The sequence below is a fragment of the Biomphalaria glabrata genome, chromosome 14 (assembly GCF_947242115.1).
Source record: "Biomphalaria glabrata chromosome 14, xgBioGlab47.1, whole genome shotgun sequence".
NCBI classification, from domain to species: domain Eukaryota; kingdom Metazoa; phylum Mollusca; class Gastropoda; family Planorbidae; genus Biomphalaria; species Biomphalaria glabrata.
This window is the reverse complement of record NC_074724.1, coordinates 23,416,727-23,439,042: the sequence shown is the minus strand read 5'-3', so window position 1 is coordinate 23,439,042 and position 22,316 is coordinate 23,416,727. Positions and strand designations below refer to the sequence as shown.

Below are 22,316 nucleotides of genomic sequence, written 5' to 3'. Positions count from 1 at the left end.
TGTTTTGTTTTTAAAATAATTTTTATTCATCATGCAAGCCCTTTGCAAAATAGGCCTATTTAATCCTGTGTACAAATCGTAGATTTGCTACATATGGGTATTTGACATAAGATGCATCTAAAAATGCAATATAGGTCTAAGTAATTTCACAGAATTGAATTCAATTCTTATTCAATTCGGGATACCAACAGATCATTAAATTCTGGAAAAGTCCTGGAATTGTATTGAATTGAAAGCAAATGAAAAATATTTTTTCTTAGAAAACAAATTATATAAAGTGTGGACTTCTATAAAATGTTTTAAAAAAATGAAAACATTTAATGACTATTATTTTAAATGGGTAATCTTGATTTCCTAATTTTGATTTTTTTTTTATGTATATAAATGTTGGATCCCAGAAAAAAATGATCAGTGCAAAATATACTGACTTTTCCCAAGAAAAAATAGTACAATGATGATAAGTGATCAAACATGCATTTGTAAAGTGAGGTATTTTAAAATAGAACAAGAAAAAAATGCAAGTTTAAACAAGCTTGCTGAGATTTTCTTGCTCTTTAGATCTCAATAAAATGAATCTTTTAAAAAATATTATCACAAATTTTAAGGTAAATAAAAGATTTTTGAATGTTTTATCTACATTTTTTTTTAAATTTAATTAAAGAAAAAAGTATCACATAAGAGTACATGAAGAAAATAAGGGGGATTGCACATATATTATTTAAATGATATTCTAAAAAAAGCCACTTAAATATTTGTGCTGTCTGTAAATTATCATAGAATGCTTGCAAATAATATGCTGCCACTTAAAGCTGCTTATTTTATAAAGATCAATACAATTAAACTGTAAAGTCTCAACAAACTGATTGTTAATGCTTAGAGACCAAGTTGTTCTTCACACACACTAATGTTACCTCCATGTTCATCACAGGGCTTTAACACATACTTTTTCACTATCACATTTGGCACATAATTTTTTTTTCAAAAAAATTTTTCCCCTCTTTTTTATTTCCAAGAAATTTCATCTAAATTGTATCATATAGCTCACAATATGTCTGCATTAGTTCAAGCCTAGTTGTGTTAGCTAAGCCCGTACAGGCACATGGAAACTTCCAAGATACTCCCTCCCCCATAAGTCCACAAAAGAGATTGTACCATAGTGCATTGAGCATGCCTAAGCATGAAATATGAACCATAAAAAAGCTTTTTAAAAAAAATGTGTCACAATGTTGATATTAAGCGGAAAAAAAAATCAGCTTTTCAAATTATGCTACACAACAAAGTAAATTACACTTTGCCAACCCATCTTCTCTTTTTAATGACAAATATGTAGATGATGACAGTGACTGTAACAAGAAACATAACAGAAATCACCACACCCACAATCAGGGCTGTTATATATTGACTTGAGCTCTCTGTTAAAAAAATAATACATTCATTATTAGCTATAAGTAAAATAGAATAAAGACAGACATACATGTTCAACACTACTATAGCTGTTGTTTTTACCAATTTAAAAAAATTCATTTTTTTTACAAAGCTTATATCAACCCACATAAAAATTAAATAGATATATAATATTTTGTAGCTACAGATCATACTGATATAGAAATAATCTGAATCAATATTGGCTGGCCATAATAATAAAAAAAAAATTGTTGTACTAGTATAATTTATAGCCCTAACAATTGAAATTGCTTTTACCTTTATAAGCAAAATAAGAAGCATTGAACCCTCCAGTGTTAAATTCTTCATCAGCAGAGAAGATTATTAGCATATCTTGGCCAGTGCTACGGAATGAAGGTTTATCTTCACCACACCATCTGCCTAAATAGTTGGCAGCATTCTTCTCAAGGCCTACAATGCAATATTGAAAGAAAATTGGTTATTATGCAAAAACACAACAAAAACAGGTAAATTATCAGAATCCAAATGCTTACAGAGGGAATATTACATTTGTACAGATGACTGGAGTTTGTACATAGCCTACTTTAAGAAAGTATTTCTCCTCTAGAGCTCAACCTGTCTTTTTGAAAACTCAGAACTTATTGAATATTTAATGAAGGGATAATAAATGATAAAATACTACCCCAGTTTTTATGAAAGCTATTCAGTGTCAGATAAACCTACCATCATAAACTTGAACATTATCGCTGCAGTCTTCTTCCATTTTAGATTTAATTACATTCAGAACTACAACATGACCTTCTGGTGCTTTTAATTCATACACACAGTAACTATTTCTGAAAATATAGCAACAAATATGTTTATTTTTCTTATAACAACATAATTTATACCCATCATAAAGATGCTGTCAATTAAAAAAATGATTTATTCTTTAATGCTGCATGACATAAAAAAATAATGGAAACTAAAAAATAAAGAAGCTTTTGCTGATACATAGGGAGCAATTAATGCATATCTTCATATTCACCTACAACAAAGCAACAATGTTACCCATTAAAAAAAAAGGTGGGGCCAATGAATACCTTTATACCTTACCACATTTTTCTGTATTAACAATGTTAGCAAAATGGCAGATAAGCTTCTAAATGTGATCTGACATTTTACATAACTGGCATTTTACAATGCAATTTAGTATCTTTTCCCTTTGTAATTGTTCATATGATTTAAAGAGTCAATCCTTGATACACATCCATGGTTATAAGTTAGGCATTTATAATCACTAGACACTGCAGTGTTTTTGGTCCTTTTTCTGCTTCTTGTCTGTTCATCATCTGTAATCCATGACCCCTTCTTTATGTTTACCTCTATTGGGCTTATCCTGTGATTTCTCCCAATTCAGCTCAATACCTTCCACTCTAAGGTGCATTCTGAAAATAAGGTGGCATGATAAAATCATCAGTGTGGAAGTCCTGCAACAAGCAGAGTGCTAAGATATCCACTCTGTTATCAGCAGCACAGCAGCAGACACCTTGGCTAGCTTGGACATGCACACCAAAATGCCCAGATTAAACTTTTACAGGACATATTGTATGGTGATCTAATAGACGGCAAAAGATCTGCAGGTCATCCACTCTTAAGATATAAGCCTGACATATGAAGCACTTTTAGATTGACAACATTTATAAAATCCATTTAAAATTCTTCATTAATGCTCATATTCGAAGAAAATACCCTCACATGAAAGTGTTTTTCTTTTAAATTTAACATGTTTTCAACTATAACTTTCAAAAATCTATATTCTGATTGTCTCCATATATTTAGAAGCTTATTTAAGCAATAAGGTTCCAAAGCTCTAGCATTTCCACTTTCTTTTTCAAGCACAACATTCTATTTTAAATACTAAGCTATTATTTTTTATATCTGAACTTTTGGTCTATTTACTAAAACTTCATTGTTAAAGGCAAATAACTTCACAACACCTACATTGGATAGTACATTGGCTCATTAGGTGATGTCAGATATTGAACTGAACTGTTAGCCTCAAGGTTGGTGACAAGTTTACAACTACCAGCTTCTGAAAATCAAGGAAAATAAAAAAGCTTCAATCATCATTTAAAAGGCATGAATGAAATGAAAAAATTTTCAAACCTTGATAATTAACAGAGTCTTGACTTGTGTCATGGGTGTGCTGCAAAAGATATATGGAGCAAGGAACTACATCTTTTAATAAAAAGCATTGCATAAGCATCTCAAGAGATATGCTTGTCTGTTCTTCTGATTGATTAGCCACTATATAATAATAATAATAATTTAATTTATAGAGTGCTGTTAACAAACATAGTGTAGGCTTAAGGCACTGATGAAATCCATACTTTTTCAATTACTTATATTAATGTCCATATTCAGATTGTATTTATAATATCAAAAAGAACTATAACATAAAATGTTGATATTTAAAAGGGGAAGGCCAGATAGTGATGAGCTAAAGTTGAAAGACTCTTGGCTTGTTTTGGTCATGGAATGCCAGCCTCTGGCCTTCCCAGAATATATTTTATGAAAGCTGTACATAGGAATGTTGGTAACAAGCTATCCAATGGATTTCAAAGCCTCCCCTCCATGCATTGTAATAAGGCATCTTAGAGGCCGAAGATTAATGAGGAATGCAGTATTTCCCATGACTACATAGCCCCAGCTGTGACCTACATACTTTGACACATCTAGCACAGGCTTAACCATTGTCCACTGGTGGTCGATTTAGATTTTCTTTTTGCTGTCTATGTCTGTCCTCGGCAGCGGATTTTCTTTTGGTTTCAAATGTGTATCCCTCGGCCTATGTAAGTGACCTCCAGCTGTCTTGTTCTGAAGCTGCCTGCAACCAGGTGCTCTCTTCTATGTCAGTTAAAGCAAGTTATAATGTAACCTTTATTTATACATATGATACCTACGAGGCACAGCATAATACATAACTTTTGCTCCCTCAAAACTTTCAAAGCTATCTGTCTTGATATTCACTAGCATTTTGGGTCCTGTGCTGGTGAATTTTCTATTCTGTGAAGGCACACCACACCATGTAGAAATGAGAGGAGAGGAGATGGAGTCTCCTAAAATAAAAAATCAAATGAACTTATATAAAGTCAATCTTGCAATATATTGATAGCCTTCAAATAAAGTCACAATAAAATATTGTAAGATATTATCATTTAACATATTTTTTTAGGCTAATTTGAGTAAACTGATTAAACAGCCTCAATAGACTTTGATTTAAAGCTTTTTAAACCAAACCTGCGTTGATTTTAATATATATTTTATTAGAGAAAAAAGCTACTATTACATCCAGCCAGAGTTTAGTTTTAATCTAATATATTCAGTCAAGTAGTTTAAACGTACTATGAACATTATCACTGAATATATATATATATATTTCTACAATGATTAAAAATACTTCATGAATTTATATGAAGTCTAGAGACGTGGTAAAAAAAATTCCACAAAGAAATTACTTAAAATTTTAATACAAATGTTTTCGATATACCCATAATTTATACTACTGCTTAAAATATAACAAAAACATCATCACTTGTTTGATTTGTTCAAATCTTAACCTACCACTTTAGATTAACCTACCATTGTAAAAAGTGATTGTGTCTCCACTACATTTGTGAGAGCCCTTGTGTACCAAACGACCAAAAAGCTTAACTTCCACAGCATCACTTGAACTTTCTGCTTGCAATAAATATGTGCAGTTCAAATCACTAATAGATAAAAAGAAAAAAGATTTTAAAATAATTTTGATCAAAGAGCTTATCTAAATGAAGACACTTTTAATTATGTCCCTTTTACTTATATATCTTTATATATCAATCTGACTTATGTTTGTCCATGTACAGAATTGAGTTAATAGTTACATTTTCTAGTATTACAGTACACTGACTAAGTGGATGTGATAGCATTTTTTGCTTAATTATTTTAGTATAAGTAAATATTTAATCCATTTACATTTCTTTTTTTTTACATATATAACACTATATCCAAATGTTATTCCTATTTTTGTCTATTTGTATTTGAAAGAACATTGTTACAAATATAAATAAATTTATATAATTATTAACTTCTAAGATCAATATTTTAAAAGGAACCAAAAAAAAGTTACTTATTTTCTCCTCAAAAACTACTGCCAAGACCTAGGTATAACTTATACTAAAATAGCACAATTTTTTAATTAATTTACTTAAACTGACTTTAGACCATCATTTAACTTACTGTGGATAACTGGTCACAGCATTGGCTACCTCTGGTAGATACTGGATCACATCATGGATAGCTTTTTTTGTCTCAACCTTGACACTGCAAGTTGACACTAAAAAAATGTATTAAAATTCTAAAGAATAAGATGGATAAAAGTAAAATAATAATCTTTATTTTTTTTTAATTACTTTTTTTTTAATTTCTGAATTTTTTTCATATTTAGGCAACAACAGAAATTTTTTAAAAAGTTAAGTTAATTATAGTTATTTTTAAGGTTGACCTAACTGTGATACCAAGAAAATATGTTAAGAGCCAACATTTTTCTGGAATCTTAATTAGTTATATATTGCTAATATTATAGTTACAGCAATCATCTTACCAACAGATGAAGCTTTGATAATAACTGTTTCTGTAGTGTCCTCACTTACTGGATGTAAAACCATGTTATGGCTAGAACTGATATATATTTTTTTCTCACACAAAGTTCCAATGATCCCAAAGGCTTGATCATAACCTTTAAAGAATTAGTTGAAGATATATTTACCAAATTTCTATAGATAAATGGCTAATAAAATGAGGATGATTGGTTTAAACCAAAAAAAAAATTGCAAACATAATTTTATAATAAGAAATACAAAGTTAATGTGCATATGCTTTAACAATCTAAATGTCTCAGGTTTGATTTCTTGAGTTTGTGTTCTGCAAAGTAATATTTAACACAGAAGAACTATTTTTATCCAGTCAGTCCAAAGAGATACAAAACTTCAAGTATTGGTATCAGAGGTAATTAATTATTATGCTGTCTGTTGGCCACTGAAATTAATTGACTTAAATTATCTTCAGAACATAATGTCTTGCTTATTGATGTACATTTAGACCTCTATAATGAAGTAAATGTTCCATCACTCATCCAAAAATAATAAGGGACATTTTTTTTATGAAACTCCATATCTAATATAAAAAACACATGTTAAGTATGACTAGTCTTAATTTCCTGTTGTTTGAAAGTGAAAGACAGTGTTATATCCTCTTATATATTTCTTTTCAATATATTTTGTTCACATGGTTGAACTATATGAACTACACAAATAAAATGTTGGCTTAAGTGTAAATTGTCATATGCCAAACATTTTTTTTTTCTTTGTGTGTATGTCCCAGAATATTATTATGTGATAATGAGACATTAAGACTAATTTGTCTCAAAAGGGTATGTTCAAATGAACAAACTGGCTCATTCTGTAATTTTTCCAGATTTAATATATGCATTTTATTCATTACCCACCATTGTAAACTGTAACATCTTTGTTTCCACAGGAAGAGTGTTTTGAAACCACTTGTAATCTAATACTTTGTGTCATGTTAGCAGCCCAGAGTCTCAAAGGACAAACTTTTTTGCTGAGAAAAAGAAAAGCTGTTTTTTTATGCTATCCATTTTATCTTTTTACAAAGCTTATATCAACTCACTTTGTGAGGTAAAAAGTTTGTACACATTATTGCTCCCACATCCAATGATGTGTTAAAAGCTCAAGCTAAAATTTTGCAAAATTATTTCTTTTTCCTGACAAAACAAGAATAAGTAAAAAAAAATATTTAACCAAATAGTTAATAAACTACCATTAATAAATTATTATTTGTTTGGTATTGAACAAGGTAAAGAAATTGTACTTGACTGATGTGGTGGTATAAGTTGAAATAGCCCCTATTATACTTAGTAGATCAACACTTTAAAGTTTGAAACTAACAAGAGATAAATATTTTCATAAGCACTTCCCTGGCACAGGGCATTTAGGTCACTCAACATTTTTTTTATAAATTCATTTTAAAGATGATCATGGTAACAGTCAAACATTTCACACCCACACCTTTCTCGGCTGGTCCAGACAAGTGATAGGATTGGGAAAGCTAAAAGCATGAAATTGCGCTAAACAAAAACAATAGGTAAAAATATTTGTAATCACACATATTTATTATTGTTGTATTATCTATTACAAATATATTACATGACTGATCCAAACTAATTGATACAAATGTGTTTGTTTTTAAGTTTTTTAAAAATATTTTGTTGATTAATTTTTACTGCAAAGCTGATCATATCACTATGATTCTTGTAATTTTTCACTGTCTTAATGACTTTTAGAATTAGATTTTGCATTTTATTTTCTGTTTTTTTTTCATATTGTTAATCCTTAAAATAATTATTCCTTTCTTCTTCTTCTTCTTAAACTGTCAGGTAGAGTTGAGCCTTTGGCTCTTTCTTGGAACTCTAGGCCAGCAAAAGTGAGCAAGAGCTCCCTCTCACCGACCTGAAAGAGAACAGTGTACACTGTCTGTCTGATGGGTGGGTCAGACTAGCGACAAGAGACCGTGAACACTAAGACCCCGCCAATTTTTCTTTTCTATACCAGGCTAACTGTGCAGGACATGCCATTTATGTAACGGCCCCTTGAGGAACAGCGCCTGGATTGTGACAAAATGTGGGAGCTTTTTTACAACTCCGCACAGTGCAATGAGGATGCTCTCGCACCCCTTAGGCACCCCCACGGGAGTCTTGTTTTGCTACCCTTTAGCCTAATCGTTTCCTCTTACGATCATTTCCACCTGGGCGCCACTATGAAGCAGGGTAGCATGCCAGGGAATTATTCCTTTAAATGTATTAATAAGTAAATTCATCAATAACGATTTTATAAATAAAACAAAGGGAGATGATCATCATAATTTTGTATTTGCAAAAAGCATGAAATTTGTTTCATGTAGGCCAACCTTTTATGTTTATATTCCAAAGGAAATGCAAAGTATGTAGGCAATGATGTAAGCTCCAAGTTTGAAATGGATTTATCACTACAAGATGCTGGGGAAAATAAAGTAAAAGAAAGTTAGCAAAGCTTTTTTTTTATTTGAATCACAAAAATAAATATGTTTCTTAAATGGTTGCCTTCCTAATAGCATACAACTAGAAAGGTTATATTCATGACCCCACTAAAACTTATGAAATTTCAATAGAACTAACATACCTCAATGGGTTATATTATGCTTAATTTTAAGCATGGGATTAAGATACATCTGAATAAATGACTGGATGATTAATGCTATCTAAATATAAATGTTTAAAAAAAATAGCTAACTATAACAAAAAATAACTATCATTTTTTAGGTCTTAGATGAAGAAAAAATGCATTATTCTATAAGGCAATGCTGAAGTATTATAACAATCTAAATATTTTGACACAACTGATGAAAAAAAGACCTTGTCTCTGAATATCCTCTATTCCTTTCTTCTATGGAATGACAGCTAAGACAACTGAATAACTAGCCTTAAAGTTAATTACACTTCAGTCCTCTCGCTCTGGTGCATAGGAAGGCAAGCTCTCTCCACAGAGAATGGTCAAAGGTAACTTCTGCAGCCTCTTCCCACAGATTTTAGATTATCTAAGCAGGTGTGACACCATGTTATATTTGGACAGCCTTGCTTTCCTTTTCATCTTTTCAGCTTCAATGTTATGGCTGACTTTGGTGATCATTTTTTTAAGGGTATGTCCCACAAATCTCATATGATGTTCGATCACCATTTCACTCAGGTGATGAGTGCCCATGTGAAAAGGGCTTCTTTATTGGTGTCATGATCTCGGAGTGTTATGCCTAATACCCTTCTCAGCCATCACTTTTGAGCTTCATTTATTTTATTTTCAACCTTTATGGATGACTTACAAGACTAACAAACATAAATGGCAGTTGGGATGATGAGTGTATTAAGGAGGAGGATTTTTGTCTCCTGGCTGTTGATTTGTTTGCCCAGATAATTTTAAGAAGATGGCTCCTGCTCTCCCTATCCAACATTGAACATCATGATATGCATCTCCATTGTGATAATGCTGTCCAAATAGGTGCTCTATCTGTTCAAGTTCTGTATGGCCAATGTTGACAGGATACTCATTGACCTGTAGCCAATACACATAACTTTTGTTTTCTTAAGATTTATCTGGAGGACAATTTTTTTTATTTCTGGCAACCATTGACTATGTAATGAAACAAAAACATGAATCAGACTCCATTCTGTATTCCATGGTTTGAATCAAATGGACTGATGAACCTGAAATTTGCAGACAATATAGCATTACTTGGGAATACAATCAAAAGTATACAAGAGATGACAGAGAGCCTTGATAGAGATGCACTCAAAATTGGCATCTGGATAAATCTTGATAAAAAAAATGTCTAAAATATTATATTAATAGACCAACTATGTTCTTTCAAACTAACCTGATTTGATTTTGATTGTCACTTTGACTCTGAAGACATACCACAGACTCTCTGTTTTTAACAGCTTAAAACGAATGAATAAATTTTGCCCTGAGCTAGTCAAATGCTGAAAAGGTTGATTGGAGTAACACCACTCAAGAATCAATGGAGCTTGGTTATTTTTCCCTAAATTAAAACAATCTTATTTTATTAACCAATGATACATCTAGTAAAAGTCATTGTGCATTTATTTACTTGCAACTTGTAACTATTTATTTTAAAGGAATATCTATCAAACCCAGAAGGCATGGCAAAAAAAAAAGCTCAAAGTGTGTAACAGTTGGTCAGTCAGTCAGCTCAATTTTGGTTCTAGCTTAAATTAAATGTATACTTAGCCCTTTCAGTAAATAGGACCCACATTTAGATTACATGTGAAATATATATTAGATGAATTACAGAATTGGGAATCAAATTGGAGCATGTCTTTCCACCCAGAAAAATGTCAGTTATTAAGAGTAACAAAAAAAACTAAAACAAATTACTTCCACTTATCTTATTCATGGTAAACCAGTAACACAGACTAAAAACACAAAATACTTAGGAGTAAATAAAAAATTGACATGGAATCTCCATATTGATGAAACTATCAAAAAATCAATCAAAGCATTAGGGTTTATTAAAAGAAATTCTATAAATCAAATAAGAACATAAAACTAAAATGTTATTTAACCTTGGTCTAGCCAATAATAGAAAATGCATCCTCTGTTTGGGACCCTTCAACTCAAGAAAACATTACGAAACTGGAACAGACACAAAATAGAGCAGTGAGATTCATAACAAACGAATATTCACATTTTGACTAGAGTAACAACTTTAGTAAAATCCCTAAATTTAGAAAGCCTGCTTCGGGATAGAAGACTCAAAAGTAAAGTAGCAATTATACATAAAACACTGAACCATAATCTTCATTTACAAAATCTAATAAAATACTCAGAAAGAGACAAAGATAAAGACACATTCCTCATCCCATATGCTAGGACAAATTTGTACAAATGCTCCTTCTTCCCTAGTGGTATTAGAGCATGGAATGGGTTGCCTGAGCTAGCCAGGGAAACCAGTGATCCTTAGCAGAATTTAGGTCATTGGTTAGACGCGTAGGACGTAATCATCTTTTTTGAAGTAACGTCTGTATTATATAAGATAAGATATTATCGACTATTTACCATCATAAATGCTGAAATTTCCATCGTGACACCGAATACTGCTATAATCCAGTAGTTCAAGGCTGATAGCCACATCATCAGTAGTTTCAGATTTGATATGAAAATCGCAATTTAGTTCTCTATAATTATAAGAAATTGCGTTTGAAAGCCGGATAATACACAAACACACAATTATAATATAGGCCTACTGGCGGCTATAGATAGGCCGATATTAATAATACGTTTTTAATTATTGAAAATTAATGTTCAAAAACAAAAACACAATAATAAAAGATTTTGATTGAATGAACCATGAAAAAAAAACCTTTGTAAAGTCTGTGAAAACATTGGAAGATCCAAAAACAGGGGATTTTGTCCCACTGACAATGTCCTGGCAGCAAACGGGTCACAGCTTGATTTATCTTCAAAATAACAAAATTTTAATATGTACTTAGCGGTGAAAATAACAATTGATCTATACATAAGGAAAAAGTCATGTTTTAGAACTTCATGTTAACTGGGCTAAATTATTAGATCAAAGAGTTATTAAAAGAAAAGTGTTGAAAAACAAACAGTCGTGGATTTGATAATATTGAAGTGCAAATCCTGGAGCTGTAAAATGCTGGTCTGTGATAAATGTCACCATCAAGTGTGGACCTTTGGTCTTAATTTGAATTTTTTCAGTGCAAGTTCTTTTAATTAATGTGGAATCATCTGTATTCCCTGAAATATTTGAAGAGAAGTAGACCTCTGTAAGCAAGACTTTTCTTTAAAAATTATTAATGAACAATAATTAGATATGGACCTATGCTATGTTTAGCTGCAATAAAAATATTTTACCGTCTCTAAACTCGAGGTAATCTTCACAATTTGATCCAAACCAATATGCCAGATCCAAAGAAACAATCTCGACCTGAATCTTTTTAGTCACGTCTTGAGCTGTGATGATCCATTTACAAGTTTGGTTGCTAAAATCAAGAAATATATGTGTATTTAGTATCACATTATTTCACCGCCAACCATTTCTCAAAACTGAAACAAAAGTTTTTGACCTTACTGTTATTTCTTCTGTATGTCATGTTAAAAGCACTCTAACGCGCTACACTGAAGCAATACATATAGAAAGTCACTTTAGAGTCTGAGAGGATTTCGTTCATTGAAAAAAGGCATTGTGAATTAATACCCGAATATAAATATTTTTTAGTGCATATAGCTAAGACTAAGCAATTGGGTGGCGAAAAGCCTTTTACAAATGTGTGTTTTCCTTATCTGACACTCCCCCCTGCCCACACACACCCATGATGGCCCATCAACAACAACAAAACAAACGTTCGCTCTCTGACTTTTTGTTGCCTCTATGACCATCAATCAAACTAAGGAGAGGGATTATACCAAAAGGGAAATAACAATAAGAAAAGGACAATATTTAAATGATTATACTCGATTAAATATAAGCACATCGGCGGCCTCGTCTTCGAAAGGCATTTTACGCATATGATGCTCGGCACCTAGAAACTTCATAATTGTCTTGTGGCGATGTGGCATGGGAAACGTGTCGGGAATAAAAATGGACACCCTCCCACCCCCCCCACCCCCCAAAAAAAAGTTGGGTATCACTGTGTGCCTATAAATGTATAAGAGATAATCGTTTCTTGAAATAGACAAACAACTTGCTCTACATTCCAGGAGAACATTAATGTCCAAAACTCTTTTAGATTAGTTTGTCATTTTAACTCTCGTGTTTATGTTTGTTGAGTTATCATATATAGCTAGCGCATTGAGCCTACATTATGTTAGTTAGCAGCGCTATATCAATTAATATTATTATTATTACATGAATGATTATTATTATCAGTTGGTGCATCCCTTTATGATAATAATGGCAATGTCTTCGACTCCAAATATTCAGGAAAGGTGTAGTGCTTCACATGACTATGCAAACCCGGTTGCGACCTACATATTTTCCCACAATGATACAGACAAAGCCGTTGTCCGCTAGGGGTTTTCTTTTAAGTCTTCTGCCCCTTTCTTCAACAAGGGCGTTTCTTATCACTACATACAGGCTATGGGTGGGTGGAGGGTGGTACTAATTTGAAAATCCCCCCGGGTCCCCATTTAAGGGGGGCCCCAAATGAGTTTCTGAAATTAGCTTTTACATTAAATATTACACCATCATCTCATGACATTATGTCAAAATGCAGGGGCCCCTAAATAGGTCAAGCCCGGGGTCCCACATCCATACCTACGCCACTGTTTAACTGAGTTAGTAATTTTTGTGTATCGTCACTTACTTTTCATAATCTGAAGGGTAGCCAGGAGACAACAGTGTCTGTGAGTCCTCTGTGGCAGTGAGACTAGACAGAGATGGTACACACTTGTGAGCTGTGGAAAATAATGTTTAGTCTCTCTATTTACAAATCCGTTTAGTTACGTGTAAATACAATTTAGTGTTGATTAGTAGTCGAAAAATTTGAAAAAATTGACAGAATTCGTAATAAGCGTATCGTCACTGACACCCCTATCTACATTGTATTTTTCTTTGTCTTCTCCTGCATCTATGTCTCCTCCCCCCCCCCCCCCCCCAAATAACAGAGTCTAGGACCAGCATGTGAAGGCCTATGTCATAAATCTATTATAAACAATTTTATTCTAAAACACACATTAAATACGTGTAACAATAAATAAAACCTAGTATGAAACATAAAAAAAAAATTTACAGCCTCAGTTCTTCAATTCTATATTTAAAGTTTTGTGCATGTGTAAATATGGATTTTCTCTCGCTAGACGTCTACCTTGTCACGCGGACACCTTGAAGATAAAAAGTAAAGTTCCTCTTTCAGACCTTGTGGTCTAAAGGGCAGATGATGTAAAGGTCCTCTGTTTCTGTGGCCTACGCTTAACGAGGGTGTAATGTGTCCAGCACAACGTCCAACCGCCTTTACTTTTACCCAACTAATGTCAAGTATCCTTAGAGCTGGGTGGACTCAGGGGCGCCCAAAGATCCCAAAATTAAAAATCCCAGTCTTCAACAGGATTCGAACCCTGAACCCGAGGTTCGGAGACCAAGCGCTTTACCGCTCAGCCACCGCGCCTCACGAACACCGTGAAGATGCTACCTCACAATTCACAAACGTTTGTTTTAGTTAAAACAACTAATAAATATTTGACAGTGTACTCTCGATATTCTGGGAGGCGCGGTGGTTTAGGGGTAAAGCGCTTGGCTTCCGAATCGAGAAATCCAAGTTCGAATCTAGGTGAAGACTGGGATTTTTTGATTTCGGGAGCTTTAGTGCGCACCAGCTCTAATGAGTACCTGACATTAGTTGGCGAAAAGTAAAGGCGGTTGGTTGTTGTGTTGGCCACATGACACCCTTTTTAACGGATGAACTATATCGAAAGTTCTGAAAATGGTAGGCTACTTTATTAATTTTTTTTTCTAAATAAAATCATTGAGCCAATATTTCCAAAAGGGCCTCACACTAACACTGAAATGACCAGAAGCACCATTCACAAGACAATTATTAAGGCATTAAGCTATCAAATCGAGCACGGCCGCCTTCGTATTCTATTCTGAACGATCGATTCAACACTGAACAAAATTTCAACTAGTTGAACAGAAAGATAAGATAAGAGCAATAGAGCATGGAATGGGTTGCCTGAGTCAGCCAGGAAAAAGCAAATAGGCCTACGTAACAGCAGACTTTAGGTCTCTGACTAACATGCGCTTAGGAGGTAGGCTTAATTATCTTCTGTTTTGAAGTAACGTCTGTAATTTATTAGAAGATAAGGTGACAACATTTAGATTCTAGATCTAGGAAAGTGTTGACTCAAAATCTAAACATTTTTCTTTTGAAAAAAAGAAGACTTTTTTTTGCTGATCAATGCACAGTTTTGGCACATTGGATAAAAGAGAAATAGGCCTACTGTATGGACTCTCCATTCAAATCACAAAGCACAATCTGCGCGAAAATGCAAAAAGTTGTTTCGTACTCAGAAATCATATAGGCTACCTAATACAATAGTTTAATGACGCTTCATCAAATTAATTGTTAGTATGGTTAGTGTAGGTTTTCCAGTTTATTTTATTTTGTCGCCATTTTCTTTATGTCGAGACTTTGATTCCAACATATGTATCTGTAGAGAGCGTTATAAATCTTACTTGTAACTTTGTGTAACTCTCCAATATTTTTTTTTATCCGGTTGCGTTGCTATGATGACATTTCAAGTATTTACGCTATTTATTTAGCGTAATAATCTCTAACCCCTTGCTGCATCAGGATGACGTCACTTACTAGACAATTAAATGACGCTTGAAGACCAAAATATTAGTATTCTTCCTTGCAAGTCAAGATTTAAACTAGATTCTAGAGCTAGAGATCTTAACACTAGATCTAGAATAATCTAGATCGTAGTACTGACAGGATGGGCCCTTTGTTCTATTGTTGAATTAACTTTATTAACGTTTTGTTTATAATCATAGACATGTGTTATTCAGTGTTTACCTGTAAGTCTTTGATCGTCTGTTTTCCAGCTTAAACTATGTTGTCCAACACATAATCTAGATTTAGATTCTATAGATCTAGATCTATAAATCTAGATCTCGATCTAGCTTTTGCTAGTTTTGGCGATAGGAAATGAGCAGTCCAGGTAAATACTTTGTTGTTGTTGTTGTTTCATTCAATTCATTGATATTTTTTTGGTCAGCATCTTCTTAATAATGTAAAGATATTGTATTCAATACATTTGCTCATTGGGGTGCACTTATCAAGAACTAGATCTATTCCGTTGTAGATATCTACATCTAGATATGTGTTATAGATGGCTGCCTGGTCGTGCGGTAGGCTTGCTTGACTGTCGTTCGGACATGTCGATGGACCCGGGTTCATATACCCTGACCGTTGCCCCCCCCCCTTGGTCCTGCGGAGGTTTGGACTAGGAAGTAAATTATCTTCAACTGTGAAGGAACATCCGAAACATGTAAAACATTTTCGTTACATTTTAGATCTAGTTATAGATATAATACCTTTAAATGTTCTAATTTTGGATGAGGGCCTAACATATCGGTAAGATTTACATTTAAAAAGCGTATAATATTAACATGTTTACAATTCTTAGGAAAAAAAAAGCTGCGTTAGTCAACATAATACGCCTTCAAGTTACCGGAATCAGAATGAATAGGGCCCCAAGGCTAGTGGGCTCAGCATAAGTAGTTCCCTAAACTACTTGGGTCAGCAAGAGTAGACCCTCTTAGCTAATAAGGTCAGCGAAAGTACTCCCTCCCAAAGCTACTAGGAACAGTATAAGTAGGTCCCCTCTAAAAATAAAGGGATCAGCATAAATAGCTCCCACCACCTAAAGTGCCGGGGTCAGCAGAAGCAAGCCCTCTAAGATACTGGGGGTAGCATAAGTAGCACCCCCATTCTATTGGGGTCATCATTAGTAGGTCCTCTAAGCTAATGGGATCAGGATAAAGAGGTAACATAAGTATGCTTCTGCTCTCGAAGTAATGTCTGTAATCTATAAGATTTTGGGGAGGGTACTTTTTTTTTTTTTTACATTCAGAGATGCATGAGTCGCACAATAAAAGTTCAAGTATTACAAACGTCATGTGCTGTATGTATTATATTGTTACCATTTGGATGAAGGATTGAGATGGGTATGTGATTGAGTGAGTCTGCAAGTCCAGCTTTAGGAGAGGAGTGTCATGATGTAGTGTATGTGTGTGTGTGTGTCAAAAGATACAGCCTTGCGCAGGAAACAACGGTATAAAAAGCCAAGAGTATTTAACAAGAGTATTTATTTTGGTGTGCTTGTTCTTTCACATTTTTTTGGGTGGGGACTTCGCAAATACGAACAAAAAAGAGTGATCACTGAAGGAAGCTACTGAGACCTCGTCATATAAGAAATGTGAATGTTGTAACTTTACTGTGATTGTAGCACAATGTACCGAGGAAGAGCCAGGGCCGTAGTTCTCGCTGGAGACTGGCATCATCCAACTTTACTCTGTCCGCCTGTCGTGTCTAATTTTTGTAGAGTGTCGAACTGAAGAGCCTTGGGACTAAATGGAAGTACTTCTACCAGTGTGATTTGCTCTTCACCCAACACTTCTGCCCGAGTGTCCCTTATCAACTATATAATTGCATCCTTTTTGCAAGATCACGACTCTTTGAGCCACCATTCGGTTCCCCCTTCTATAGCGAGGTCTGTTTTGTATTTCTACAAAGTTATCGCCACTAAGAGGAGGGCCGTGTGACGCCCGTGAGGAACATCATATGGCAGATGAGACAAAAGTTATCGAGTCTTTCTTTCTTCCTCGCCACGTCAATGACGAGGCCACGTCAAAATTACAATCACAATCAGCGGTTACCTTAGCCTTGTTGCCCACTTGGTGCCCACAGTAACAGTTAGTGGCCCGAAATGTCGCTGCCAAAACAACGCAAGTCAAATCTTCTTCGTTCGACTGTCAACGATGAACTGCGCAAACTGAGTTCTCACCACTGTGTTAAGACCATAAATTTACAGCTGCACAGTTCTAACCACGATACTCGGTTAAGATAAGATCGTGATAATATATTTGTTTAAGAGACGACTGCTGCAAATTATATGATGAGAGTGTGAAGAGTACGAAGCGCATCTCTCTCTCTTTCTTCTTTTATTTTTATAACGCATCTCTCTCTCCTTACTTCTTTTATTTTTATAACTAAATGCAAGTTCCAAAACATAGCTTTTTACAGCACAAAACCCATCAAACACATTTTTAATGGTGGTAATGCTGTTTCGCTGCATGAATAATGCAATTCTACTGCTCAGAATGTGGCACATTGCTTGACCCTAACTTCAGACCTTCTAGCTTTAAGGAATCCTCTCAATTCACAATAAAGTGGGGGCCTCATTAGCCGATGGTGTAGGTACATTAATGTGTGATAGCTTTGGAAGAAATTGATTGAATAAATGATCAAGTGATTGAATAAGAAAGTAAATAACTGATTCAACGGTTGATTGTTGATGTGATTGAACGAGGTTATGAAAGAGTGATTTACTGTGGAGTGAGTAAAAACGTTATATCATGTGATGACAGACTGAAAGAGTGAGTCAGTAACAGACACGTGTGTTTTGGAAATAGACATGTATGGGTATACTTCATTTAATAAACTATTGCTTATATCAATGGTTGTGACTTAGGAGTATACACTATTTTTCTTATATTAATTGCATAGAACCGGTTCTAACCAAAATGGAACCCGATGGCACGTTTCAGGATAGAAAGGTCACTTGCTCATTCTCTCGCCGCCTGCTTCCAACTCTGCTGCCCGCCGCGCAACAGAAAGACCATGTTCATCTTCTTTTACACAAGTTCCATTATTTGACCGACTTATGTCCGCTGTGTTATATCACAATCTTTTTTTAAAGTTCTATTGTCAAGAGACCTTGCTTGAAGCACGTAACGTTCTTTCGTCATCATCTTTCTCTCTCACTCCCTTCCTCTTTTTTTTTCTATTTCATTTTTTTTAATGTCGATAGCTTTTTTACTGAGTTTATATCTTTTTGTTTTTCTATCTTGTCTTTCATTTTGTTTCTTTCGCTCTCATGCTCCGGTCTGTCTGTCTGTCCATCTGTCTGTCCCTCTGTCTGTCTGTCTATCTATCTATCTATCTATCTATCTATCTATCTATCTATCTATCTATCTATCTATCTATCTATTATCTATCTATCTATCTATCTATCTATCTATCTATCTATCTATCTATCTATCTATCTATCTATCTATCTATTATCTTTCTATCTAATTCTATCTATCTATCTATCTATCTATCTATCTATCTATCTATTATCTTTCTATCTAATTCTATCTATCTATATATCTATCTATCTATCTATCTATCTATCTATCTATCTATCTATCTATCTATCTATCTATCTATCTATCTATCTATTATCTTTCTATCTATCTATCTATCTATCTATTATCTTTCTATCTATCTATCTATCTATCTATCTATCTATCTATCTATCTATCTATCTATCTATTATCTTTCTATCTAATTATATCTATCTATCTCTGTCTTTCTGCCCGAAAGATGCTAAAACTGAACATCTTTTAGCTTTTAAATTTTTGTTGGAATCATAATCATTCAAACATAAATGTCTCATTAGATTTGTAGATTTTATTAATATATTGGTATTCCTGAAAAACTTCGAATTTAATCTTGCACAAAAAATGGTTTTGGTTAACATTGTTTGTTTTTTTCGTTTATACGTTTTGCGTCGTCGAGTCGATGAGACACATCATTTTGTCTCTTAGGACGCTATGTGTGATTTAAGGTTGAGTTTTACACACGTGATCACGTCTTAAAGGTCAATTTCTTATGCTTATAGAAAAAAAAAACAACAGTAACATTCCTTAGAGTCAAAGGTACAGATGTTTGTAATATTCGAATATTTTATTTCTCGCTTAATATGGTAGATGCGTTGAGTTCTATTTACCAACCTCCTCCTCCTCAATTCCTTACGCCTGAATATCAACAGGGGCGTGCAACAGCTCACAATTTTCATGCGGCATAATTTGGGCTGAGTGTAGCATGGCGTCATCTATTTTTTCTCTCCTTCTCTCAATCGTTCTCCTAGTCTTTGTTCTCCCGTCTCCTTCTCTCGACTTTCCTTTATATCTCTCCCCTATTGTTATTAGGCAATGAAGAAGAAAGCAGAGACTATTGCAGGGTCAGTGTCACAATTTGTCGATGGTGTCAGCACACAAAGTAGTGTCACGTAATGGCACGCGCTGTCAAGTGCGCGTCACCACACAACATAAAAAGCGATGGCGTAGGCCTAACGTCAAAGATATGCTGAAGAATATTGTAATTCGAAATATTCACGAGAAGAGTGAGGGGGGAATTAAAAAAGCTTTGAATATGTCACCTTGACAAGAAAACAAAACAAGATCACTAACATATTATTACCATGGACATCGCATTCATATAATGGCAACATTGCAATCCTCTATGAAGCTAAGCCAATGGGTTCGATGCGCCCAGTTGCTTTTTTGTTTAACGGAAAGGTGTGTGTATGTGAGAATCAGTTGGACGGGCTTCAGGTCTCATAGTCTTAGGAAATAGGTTTCGGTGCCAGGGGGAGGGCAGTATGAATGCCAGGTGTTTGTATCAGCGATCTATGTCCAACAATTAACGAGCGTGTCATGTATTCAGCACAACGACAAATCGCCTTTACTTTTTCCCATATAATGTTTTGCCACAAAGTTAACCATAACCGATTATGTGAATCGGAAATAGGTCTACATGAAATACCGATTATGTGTATTTCTTTTCATATATATAAATGGATTTTGTTAATAGGCAACTTGTCCAACTTGTATTATGCACCCGTTAAAAAAAAACTATAGTTGGCCTACTGTCTTTCTTTCAAATAATAAATGCCAATTAAGCGCGAGTGATTAAATTGATCCCTCAAAATTTTGTAAAGAGGATTTCACTTAACTTTAAACTTAGTATTGACAGACATGAAAACTTAGGCCATCAAGTGAAACAATGAAGTATGGCAATACATTAAAGTTAACTCCTTTACCACGATCAACACCATACTAATGTGAAATCGAACGAGTACTCTAGAATGTATTAACTTACCACATACGTCGCGAACGACTAACAAGAAATAGAGCAGCTTCCATAGTTCCATGTTTCTTCTGTCTTATAGTTTAAAAAAGTAAACCTTAGAGTCTCTGTCAATAATTGGGTGAGATTCAGTGTTTTTTTGTCCTGACAACTCCACACGTAGAACCTAAAAAGCACAACTAATCTGTGCCAGGCAAGTTATGAAAATGTTTTTCTTTCTTCATCACTCACAGTTACTCTCAACCTAATGTTGAATAAGGGGAAAAAACACAGGGAAAATAAATCGATACGCTTCCTTAAAATAGCACAGGTACTAGAAGTGCTTCATAGCAATTCCAATGGAATATAACCTGATGTATGGTAATTAAACAGATAGGCAAAGGGAAAAACTACGCTCATCTCTTACAAGACTAAATACCTCAATGAAAGACAAATTAATTCAATATATTACTTTGATATAAACAAATGAAAATCATTATAATAAATCTGTGAATCTGACCGAAATTGTCTTCATTTTTTTTTGGTTAAATGTACATTACGTTCTTGTGACAGAGATCCCCTAATTTATCAACTAATTTGTTCATAAAATGTATCGTTTTTAATAATGTTTTGGACTCAGGAATACATGTGTTGATATATCTAGGCCTAGATCGAAATATGGACAAAAAAATTAAAAAGTTTAAGTTTACACCTTTTTATGAAGGACCTCTTATGCGTGTATGCAGATCTAAGAACATGCGCGTTTTGAATGACATATCTATTGCGTAATGAAGTCCGCGTCTTTTTTAGTTGCAGTAAACATTGAATGCAAATCTATGTTTAAGAAGAAACACTATTAATACTGCCCCTCCCTTTAATTTGACCAGACAAAGGATTTATTAAATAGGCCTACTATTTGTAACACATACGACTTATGGCTTCCCATTGCCAAAGAATGCAGCAAACCTCTGTAAGAGAGGCAAGATCCAAAAACGAGCGAAGTATATAATCACACTAAGTGTCCAACGGCTCTCATGTTTTAACCTGAATGGCGTTAACGAAACTAAAACACAAACAGAAGTGACCTAGTTGTGATCAGGACAGCAGACGCGAACATCAATACTCGAAGATAGCTATGCAGCGCATGCGCATGGATCGCAAGACCGTTCGCGTGAGCTCGGTGTTATCTAGTAAGATGTTTTGTGTGGGCAACTGAATAATACATTAGATCAACAAACTATATCTAGATTGGGTGGAAAAGTAACTTGGGTTGCATAAGTTGCATAATGTGACAAAACGAATGTGACAGATGATGACACAGTCATCAATTATCGGTTTGTCGTAAAGAAATTATAGACAAAAATAAAAAAGAATGTAGTTAGGCTACCTATTTAGCGGGGAGACGACAATTCGTTCACTGATATTTCGTTCACCGACAAATCGTTCACGACTTTTTATGCACCCGACAATTCATTCAACAGACATTTCGTTCACCCGACAAATCGTTCACCCGACAGTTCGTTCACACGACATTTCGTTCACCCGACATATCGCTCACCGACAACTTGCTCACAGACAGCTTGCTCTGTAAAGTAAACAATGAACAAATAATCAACAACAAAAA

At 34.2% G+C, this 22,316-nt stretch overlaps 2 protein-coding genes across 4 annotated transcripts in view; one reads left to right on the top strand and one right to left on the bottom strand.

Annotated features, from left to right (window-relative positions):
• LOC106077011 (cubilin-like) lies at positions 1 to 21,808 on the bottom strand. 3 transcript variants are annotated; one of them, XM_013237809.2, is made up of 18 exons: positions 21,606 to 21,808; positions 20,726 to 20,957; positions 13,379 to 13,469; positions 11,928 to 12,055; positions 11,661 to 11,810; positions 11,413 to 11,509; positions 11,109 to 11,227; positions 9,907 to 10,071; positions 8,410 to 8,497; positions 6,932 to 7,044; positions 6,029 to 6,163; positions 5,665 to 5,761; positions 5,029 to 5,156; positions 4,350 to 4,505; positions 3,388 to 3,478; positions 2,128 to 2,240; positions 1,702 to 1,854; positions 1 to 1,412 (listed from the first exon to the last, which is right to left on the bottom strand). In XM_013237809.2, exons 2-18 carry the CDS (start codon positions 20,775 to 20,777, stop codon positions 1,285 to 1,287), a joined length of 2,004 nt encoding a protein of 667 aa, XP_013093263.2. In that variant the 5' UTR covers positions 20,778 to 20,957; positions 21,606 to 21,808; the 3' UTR covers positions 1 to 1,284. The 3 variants fall into 3 exon arrangements, with proteins under 3 accessions (XP_013093263.2, XP_013093262.2, XP_055865304.1); XM_013237808.2 differs by having other exon boundaries at positions 21,622 to 21,808; XM_056009329.1 differs by having other exon boundaries at positions 21,659 to 21,801.
• The window catches only part of LOC106077005 (uncharacterized), an 80,865-nt gene continuing 74,002 nt past the window's right edge, over positions 15,454 to 22,316 (top strand). Inside the window, exon 1 of the mRNA XM_056009327.1 lies at positions 15,454 to 15,734. The gene's annotated coding sequence lies outside the window, so the exon portion shown is untranslated. The remainder of the gene's footprint in view (positions 15,735 to 22,316) is intronic.